Raw genomic sequence first — 10053 nt, forward strand, 5'->3', positions numbered from 1 at the left:
CAGCTGACGGCGGATTGAGGGCGGAAACTATGATTAAAATTTGGCGCTTGAGTGGGGTCTGGGGGGTCCCTTCGAAACGTAAGTGTTCGGAGGCGGTTCACCGGGCTGTTAGCCTACCAAGCACTTGCCTGCATCTTTGATTACGATTAAAAAAAACAATCTCAAATAGACCAAGATCCCATTTCGGGGACAAGAAGATCGATCCCGTATGGAGCCATCGTCACAGTATGTCAAGAAACCTACCTTTCCAGAGGGTTTTGCAGACAAGCGCTTCAGGATCTTAATTACGGATTTTCTGCTGCCCAAAATAAGGGGATATTTTCTGCTTACTGCTCACAGATCTCAATGCACTAGAACACCATACCTTAAAAAACATAAAGAAATTGTGTAACTCAACAAAAAATAAGGTAACACAAAATTCAAAATTAGTACCCTAGCAAACATGCTCCAATAAAGCAAACATCAACTCGACACAATAACCCATAACACTAATTGGGCCACACATGCCCGCCACCATTTACCCTTTTTCTTTTCCTTTTTTTTTTTTTTTTAATCCAAAACCATTTTTTTTAAAAAATTAAAAAATCGCCGAAATCAAATATTTTTCAAGTTTACCCATTTTCGCCGTTTATTAACAATCGCCGGTTTCCTTCTCTTTCTCTCTCCTCTTTCTTCGTTCTACTGGTTCGTTCAATTCTCGAAGAGAGAGAAAAAAAAAAACCTTCGAAACCCTAACAATGGCGGAACTACATTCATCTTCTTCCTCATCACAAATTCTCTGATCATTCAGAAAACCATCGAAACGACGCGAAATTGATTCGTTTTGAAACCGTTTTTTCAACGGTTGGTTGGTTAATTTAAACTGGCTATGGCAGAAGCTGTATTTTCGACGGTTTTCTTCTTCTCTGTTAGGGTTTCGACTTCGTTACGATCGCAGATCTCTCGCGATCCTACCTAAAAAAAAAAGTCATTCAAATTCGTTTTTTTCGTTAATTTATTTGATTTTATTCAGGTGTTAGAGGTTTTTCGGTGGTGGTTGTGGTGGCGGAGGAGAGAGAAAGTCGATAATGGCGGGGTGGGAGAGGTTGAGGAGGTGTTTGAGAACGGTGTTTTTCATGTTGGCAATGGTGGCGTCATTATTGGTGCAATGTCTGCCATTGTTGGTAGCCATTGGAGATGTTTTGGTACCTTGTGTTTTGGTTTCAAGCTTCACCTGTGTTAGGTGTTATAGCTTTAAACAACACCTTAGAAGATACGCTTTTAAGAGCTCTTTGATTGATATTCCTCTTGTTTCTGTCCTCAGATCTCTCCTTATTACCTGTATGTCACTCTTTTATCATTTTGATTTTTCTTCGTTTTTATTTCAATCCAATTTATTCTTATAAGTATGAATTTTGATTGTATTTTTAGCAATACTGAGCTAAGATTGAGGTGAATTAGAATTTTTTTATCATGGAATTTGATATGAATATTGGTTAGTTATGCATGTTTTTGGTTAAATGATTCATTTGTTGCTCTGCTAATGTGTAAACATCTGGGATATTGCTTAATTGCATTCTGTAGTAGCTATTGATATTCGGTGTACCGGTTAATGTAACTAGTGGTGATGTTATGCTCGGTGTAAAGGGTTTGGTATGGCTTTATGGTATGTTCATTTTGTGGGTGGTGATGGGGCAGTCCTAGAATTGTATATTCTATGCGTAGTTTTTGGCGAAATTTGGATAATGTTGTTCTTATGTTATATACGAAATACATACGTGCGAACTCTGGGTTTTGGATGAATGTACATAGGTGAGAAAGTAGTTTTGAAGATGAGTGTAGCTGTGTATGTAATTTGTGAATTGTCTGCTCTTCCATTGCTTATGGATTTATGCGTCGTTGCAGGTGTATATTCTCTCTCTGATGCTCCTGCTCTTTCTCATGGACCATATCTTGGAAGTGTGACGATATGTTCCATTTCTTCAATTCTTCTTCTGTCAGTAAAGGCCTGTGTTTTCTCTGCGAATTCTCAAATGGTAGCTGAAGCTTCACATTCTATTTCAAGGCGTATTCTTCATTTGAAAAAGTCTTGGGGAATGCCTGTTTTGTTTCTGTCATCTGTAGTTTTTGCTCTTGGCCATATGGTTATTGCCTATCGAATTAGCTGCAAGGCGAGGAGAAAACTTCTATTTCATCGGGTTGATCCAGAGACGGTAGTTCCCCCTGTGGTTTCATCCTTTTTAGTGTTGCTTGCCTTCTAGTTGTTGTGAATTTGTCTCCATTAACTTAAATTTTGCACATTTGTCATTTATTAGCTATCCTTGCTGTTCTCTAAAGCCAATCATATGTTGTTAAAGTGCTATGCTTGAAATATTTAACCGTTTCCAATGTCATGCTGAAGTGTGATCAACCTCTTGGCAGGTTCTGTCTTGCAAGAGTTTGCTATCTGCCTATCAAAAGCTTCCACGATCTCCCATTCCCTCCTCAGCAAAGGCTACTCCTAAAAGTGACAGTGAGACAAGAAGGAAACCTTATGGTCTAACCCGTTATGACGGTGTCTTGCCTGTCAGATTACTTGCTGATATTGATAGTTTATTCACAACTTGTCAAGGCTTCACGCTCCATTACAAGATTAGTATGCCTAGCTCTCCTGCACGTTCTTTGTCATCCACAACCTTTGTTGAACCCAGTAGAAGCTGTAGCCCTCAGCTGGGCATTGGTAGGGTAAATGTTGATCGGCCATTAAATGCTCTATCAAAAACCCAACATAACCTGTGTAGAAGCTATAGCAACAATTTCTATTCTTCTTCTTTGTTTGACCCATTGCTTGAAAATATGGCACGTTCTGCTGTTTCATCTGATGAATTTCCTCCTATGAGCCTTGATGCTGTGGAGGACAAGGATGTAATAAATGATTTAAGCCCTCTGAAATTGGATTCAAATTTGGAAGCAAACGGAGAGTGTGGTATTGTCCTAGTGCATGGATTTGGAGGCGGAGTTTTCTCATGGAGACATGTGATGGGGACACTGGCACGTCAAGTAGGTCGAACTGTTGCTGCATTTGATCGTCCTGGGTGGGGTTTGACTCCTAGGCTACTAAGGAAGGATTGGGAAGAGAAACAGTTGCCAAATCCTTACAGCCTTGATACTCAGGTATAGCTTCTAGCTAACTTCCTTTTATTATAATGAATATAACTTAATGGATATGGAACTTTTATTATGAATATAACTTCTAATAAAGAGTTATTTAAACATACAACATATCGATTTTGAGTTTCATGTTGCATGTCAATGTTAATATTTGATGCAAGACCCTTTCACCCTGGTGTTTGGTATTGGTAATTTTTTAGAACAGAAACCATAATTTATTTACTTGTTAATTTTCCAGTCTTGCTGCATGTGTGGCTACGTTGCCTACGGCCATACCTTTTATTGAAAGCATGTCACATGATACCATTGTCATTTTGCATTTTCTGCTTTCACATTTTAATCTTGATGTTACAAGGTCAATTTTGTTGTCTCTTAATCTAAACTTCTATAGGATGCTGATATGCTCTCTTGGCATTAGAGGATCTTTTCACTATTTGTTTGCCTGTTTTAATCCAGTATATGAATGGGCCTTGACAGTCTTCATATGTGGTTACATTATTAGGGCTCCTGGTACTATGCTTCTACTATCTTTATGTAATTTTTTGCATACTGTTTAGAAGCCTGCCAGATTCGTGCTATGTAGTTGTGTCAAGAAGCTCTCAATTTTTAAATTCTATAACTTTCTTTCTAGATGAGATATATGTATCATCTATCAGCTTGAAGTTATTGAGACTTTTAAAATACTTTAGCTTGTTGCTCTTTATATGGTGTGCAGATCCCTTGTTCATAACACTGATGACCATTTTACAATTAAGCTTCATCACTAGTATTCTTTAAAATATAACTATCAAACTCTTGAACTCAGCTCTTCCTTTTAACTGGAGATAATTTACTAACCCAGTTGAATTGCCTTGATTGATGCCACTATCTTCGGTTACCATTGCTTTTGTAGAAGTTTGATTTGTTGAGAATTATATATCTGCTGCTTATTATCTGCTTGCTTACTGACGAGGCACAATTGTTTTATTATCTGTTACTTTATTTTGTTTTATTATCTATTTCTTTATTTTACAAAGTCGGCTATATTTTTTAAATGTCCTGTCTTGCATATTTTCAATCATTGTCATTTGGGACTTTTAATTTCATTTTTTGGCTTATGCTGTGTTGGTTCCTATTTCAGGTGGGCCTGCTTTTGTCCTTTTGTTCTGAGATGGGGTTTTCTTCAGTGATACTTGTTGGCCATGATGATGGTGGCTTGCTTGCATTAAGGGCAGCTGAAAGGGTGAAAGCATCGGGGAGTTCTGCAAATGTGAGTAATAATTGCTTGGTTCATGCGAAGTTTTTTGGATGGGCTATATATCTTAGACTTAGCTGAATGGTTTTTGTGTACAGTAAATGTTGTGTATGATTTATTTTTACACCTTTCATGAATTTTTGTTTTGCTTATTGCTTATTATCAGTCCAATTACAGATTAGTTGGATGGAAACCAATCTCTCTGTAGCTATTTGTGGCCCTTCATATGTGTTGTGTTTTGTGGGTTGCAAATTGCATGCATTTTATGCTAGTTGTGTGTCAAAGATATGCAACGTACAGTATCAGCCAAAATGTGTAAATGGATTTTGTGACAAAGCAAAAAACTATGCATACTTAAAGTTTTTATGTTTCCTGTTTTTCGATAGTAAAGAAAATAATTGTTTTTTACACCATTGGTTATTTGCGGTATTTTTGATGCTGTGGTTACTGTACTTTTTGATGGAGTGCAAATTAATTGTGTTCTTGATTGGCTTTCTTTTGGGATTGAAAATTATTAGTTCATTGCTTTGCTGAAGTAAATGCTGTGTTATACGCGAAGAGTTTTCATGAACTGGTTGGGCTGTGAATCAAAGAGGAATGAAAAGTTTTTATGGGGCAGATACCAGCTGGAAGTAGTAATTAGGCAGATAATGTGTAACTAATCATGTGAATAGTAGGTGTTTGAGGATGGAGGAGGGGGTGATATTTTTTACCTTTTGTACTATGATTCTATGACCAAGTTGAGGCTAGACCGCTAGACAAAATTCAAAATGTAGGTGTATTGTAGAGCGATTAACAGAGTGGTTATTGAACCCAAAGTAAGAAATGCTAAATTGATTGTGTTTCAGAAGTCTGGAATACTGTCATCAAACTTGAGTAACATACTAACATGACATATGTTCTGATGTATGGTGAACTGTTGTCAACAGCTTCTGAAAATTCTGCTTACTTGCTGAAGAGGCTTTGTCTTGGCAAATGAAGCCAAAATGTTTCTTTATCTATTTTTTGGTTCTATTAAAATCATTATCCAACAGAGAGATGAGTTTATTAATGTGGGTTTTGATATGTCTATTGTCATAATTACACCCCCTTTAAAAATGAAGGCTTTCCTTATATCCTCATCTGTAAACGCATACAATCTAGGAGTTGGCTGATGTTATTTTCTATGTTTAGTAGATGTTTATATTTACATTTAAATCTTTCCTCAAGCCGGACTAGAAGGGACTACTGTACTGATTGTTGGCTGATTGGGATGTAAGTTAGCTAATCATGCATCTTACTTGCATTTATGGTACAGTGACTATTTTTTGCATTAATTAGACATCTGTACAACTGTACCTTTAGACTCCACTATCAGGTAGCTATTATGTTAAGAGTGCCTTAGAATTTGAATTATTCTTTCTGTTTTCAGGTTGCAATCAAAGCAGTGGTGTTGCTGAGTGCAGACCTTTCTCGAGACGTAGTTCCATCTTTTGCGAGGATACTTCTGCGCACTTCATTAGGAAAGAAACATTTGGTTCAGCCACTGCTGCGGACAGAAATTACGCAAGTGGTAAATAGGCGTGCATGGTATGACGCTACGAAGCTGACAACTGAAGTTTTAAACCTATATAAGGTATAAGGTTTGCTCATGTATATTCTGTTTTAGGAGTAGGATTCTAAAAAAGATCTTTAAGTCAAGTCAGTTTTTAACTTGATGTTACATATGCATCCTATCAGGCCCCTCTCTGTGTAGAAGGTTGGGATGAGGCTCTTCATGAGATTGGTAAGCTTTCTGGTGAAACAGTTTTATCGCCTGAAAAAGCAACATCGCTGGTAAAAGCAGTTCAAGATTTGCCTATATTGGTTGTCACTGGAGCTGAAGATGCACTTGTTGCTTTAAGACCTGCTCAAACTATGGCTTCCAAATTTGTAGATTCTGTAAGTATTGTGTCTGTATTGATATGGTTGGGTGTGTTGTGTGTGTGTGTGTGTTTGTTGTTTTCTGATTTGTTACCATTATGATCTTTTACAACCCTCATTCTCTCTCTTTTTCTAAAAAAAAAAAAAAAAAAAAAAAAATTGACACTTGTTTCATGTTCGGTTCTTGCTGGTAACAACATGATCTCCCAAGTCCTGGACTTTTGTGGGTTAGGGACTAGGGAGACTGAATCATTTGATACATTTGATCTACCTGATCAATGTTCAAGCTGTGTGATTGGCCAGTGGATGATATTGTACGAAGGTTATTAGGCTTAGAGTTACAATCTTGGGTGGGTGGTCCAGCTAATTAGTTCAGTCAGGCAGATCAGTCTGGCATGGTTCTGGATTCTTGTTCTAAGCATAATATAGCATATGTTGTATGAGAAGAAACTGCCTTAGTTATTGTAGGGTGATAGTATGGATTTAGAAGTATTAATGCCTTATTCCAGTAGTTTTCATATGTAAAAGCATGTTTGCCTGTTTAATGTTTTAAACCTTTGGAAGATTCATACTTCATTGTATTTTCCCTTTTGACATGAAGCTCATTATTAATCGTATGATTATGCAGAGATTAGTTGCTATATCAGGATGCGGACATCTTCCTCACGAGGAGTGCCCCAAGGCTTTGCTTGCAGCTATGTCTCCTTTCATTTCTAGAGTTCTATGCGATTTTCAAGTGCAGGTCCATACAGAGTGAAACTTTTATTACTTAGCCAGCTTTAGGAGGGTCCTCCCCTGTCTTTGGGCCACCTCAAACGGCTTTCCTTGCTGAAACGTCAAAGAAGACTGTATGGTGTTCCTCTCCCCTCGGATACTAGTTTTTCGAGGTTGGATCTTCACTTCAAACTCTGAAGCTGCAGGGTTCCTCAAACGCCTTTCCTCGCTGAAACGTCAGAGAAGACAGTATAGTGTTCCTCTCTCCTCAGGTTGTAGTGTTGCCAGGTTGGAACTTCACTTCAAGCTCTCAGAAGTTGCAGGGTTTTGGTGTGAATCCCTTGTAAATTGTTTTTTTTTTTTTTTCCTTAATTAATTTACTTTGTGAGATGGTTACTGTCAGCGTGTAGATATTCTTGTCACTGGCTACCAAAGGGTAAACAATGACATAACTTGTATACATCATTTTACAATCTACACGTTGGCGCGTTAGTTATTGCTGTAGTGACTGTTGTGTACCTTTTAAAAATTGAAGAGTTGAAGAAATTTTTTGTCCACTCGTCTCTGAGTATCTTGCAGTTAACAAAGTCTAAAGAGAAATTCTCATGAGTCATTATTTGATCTATGCCTTATCGAGTTAGTTACTGCTGTAGTGAGTAGTGACTGACTGCTTTTAAATTGAAGAGTTGAAGGAATATTTTTGGTTCATTCGTCTCTTTGATTGTGCAGACGTGCAGTATATGTAGAAGTCCAAAGAGAAACTCCCGTGGCCTAAAAGCCACCTTGAGTTATATGGATATACGACGTTTTGGCAACCATTCTGTTTTTAAGCAATTTTTAACAAATGTCAAAAATTCGTTCATAGCCGCAGCAATAGGCATTGGGTGCTGCTAGGGAGTAAGGACATACGTAGTAGATGATTGTTGTTACTCGCGAGCAATCAGCATGATTTCAATCTAGTTTGAAGAAGGATCATACAGTATTGGAACATAATCTTTGACATGTCAAACCTGTGCTAAAGCTATACAAATTATGCACTTACTATTGGATATAAAACGACACGAGAATTCCTACTCCCCCAAGATCTACAATTAGTAAGAGTCAAACTAGTGGCCTGAAGGTAACAAACTTACAATGTGAGAGCAATTTCTACTTAAGTTATTGAAATCAGAGGGGGTCAGGGGACCTTCACCGGGGCCATTTGGGGCTCGGCCCATGTAAATTCGTGTAATTAATTAGTTAATGTTATTCAATAACCTATTTTAGCTTATAAATTAATGGAGTATAGTGATTACTTTTGAGCGAGAGGTAGATTCAAATCACAGCCCCTCTAATATTTTCGGCCAAGATCAGCCACTGATTGAAATATTGTGTGGCTTGTATATTCTCATATGCTAGCACTCTACCTAAACCTTTTATTTTGCTAATCATGACATTTTTAGAGTCACTTGAATTTTTCCGCCATATATAGGTCTTATAGAGTAATAGCCGAGACTATTTTTGTGTCCCCGCACCCCACGACACCAAGACTATTAATTTACTACGTATTAATTTACATTTACTCCTCCATCTCTTAAAGTTTGTCTCATTCTTTTATATAGAATAATAATTATGAAGTGTTTCTTTAAATTTGTCCTATGGAATATGATCATGGGCAGAGCTACATGGGGGCTGGGTGCCCGTCCCCCGTAGCCCATTCCCGCGGCCTTTAAAATTTCTATTTGGCCCCTGTAAACTTTTACAATATACTCAAATTAACTAACTCATTTGTTAATGATATTTCCTTGGCTTAGTAGTTAAAACAACTATCCTTGTGTCAAGTATGTTTGGACTGAGCCTTTGAGGTTCAACTCCCCTTAACAGTACTTGTGTTGAAAAAAATAAAATGCATTGTAGTTTTCTACTAAAATTGTCAAAATATTATCACACCAACCCATACATCGATCAATAAGGATTGATTTGAGTGGTAATTAATATAAATAGTTTTGAGTCTGAGCCTAACCAAATGCAAAAAGTCTTCATTGGGAGACTACAAATCAAGTGTTTAACTAGGGTCAAATGTAGAACTAAACTATACAAAATTCGGCCCCGATAAGTTCCAAATCCTGGCTTCGCCCCTTAATATGATACTTCGTATTAACAATCGTAGAGATTTACGGAGTACCATTTTACGCTTACATACACTATAATACTTCCTTCGTTCTATTAATATTGCAATAAGGAGGAAATTACGTATACCAAAACATATTTTATATGCTAAATATATACATTTGTGAAAGAGTAAAAATTATAAAAAGTTGATATTGTGAAAGTATTTTATGAGACGAATCCAATAAGATCCCACATGACTATATTTTGCTTAACGTATAAACTTATATTATATGGTCAAACAAGAGTGATAAATAGTGCAAAAAGTTCATTGTTGCAATATTAAAAGAACGGAGGAAGTACTATATTGGTTGCAGCAACATTTGTTATGAACCAAGCTTGAAATAAATGTACTCCCTCCGTTCCCATTTGTTTTTTACGTATCCATTTAGGGTGTTCCTTTTTATTCTTTACATTTAAGATATTTCCTTTTTAAGTCATTGATTTTAGACAAAATTGCCCTTGCTTTACAAATTAAATGCTCAATTGTCCTTCACTTTTCATGTGCATATATACCTTTTATAATATTTTAATGGATTTTCAATACTCATACGGAGTAATTACTTTCTCTCTCATCTCTCTTCTACACCCTTCCAACATTCTTTACCCCACATGTACAATATTCCTTTTTTTTAACTATAATTGTACTTTGAATGATTAATTTATGTCAATTCACCTCAATTTTACACAATTTCTTAACAACTGTGCATAATTCCAAACGTAAAGAATAAAAGGGAACGGAGGGAGCAGTAAATAAATGTGTAAGAGCTAAGAACAAAACCATACAATAAAAAAAATGATCATTCGATACGTCAAATCTAGGCTTGTACGGTGCACTAACTTTCCAGTTTTGCGTAAAGTTGGGAAAATAGAGAGGGAAAAGAGTTTGCAGTTTTGCACAGCTCTTTCGAATTGATTGTTACTCG

At 36.8% G+C, this 10053-nt stretch overlaps 1 protein-coding gene across 1 annotated transcript; it reads left to right on the forward strand.

Moving 5' to 3' along the window:
• The first annotated feature begins 510 nt into the window (after positions 1–510).
• LOC145560106 (uncharacterized) lies at positions 511–7536 on the forward strand. The gene is made up of 7 exons (XM_081621368.1): positions 511–1320; positions 1885–2192; positions 2401–3132; positions 4250–4378; positions 5775–5978; positions 6083–6283; positions 6894–7536. Exons 1-7 carry the CDS (start codon positions 1068–1070, stop codon positions 7020–7022), a joined length of 1956 nt encoding a protein of 651 aa, XP_081477494.1. The 5' UTR covers positions 511–1067; the 3' UTR covers positions 7023–7536.
• The last annotated feature ends 2517 nt before the right edge of the window (positions 7537–10053 follow it).

This window comes from Chenopodium album, chromosome 9, assembly GCF_948465745.1.
Source record: "Chenopodium album chromosome 9, dcCheAlbu1.1, whole genome shotgun sequence".
Lineage (NCBI taxonomy): Eukaryota > Viridiplantae > Streptophyta > Magnoliopsida > Caryophyllales > Amaranthaceae > Chenopodium > Chenopodium album.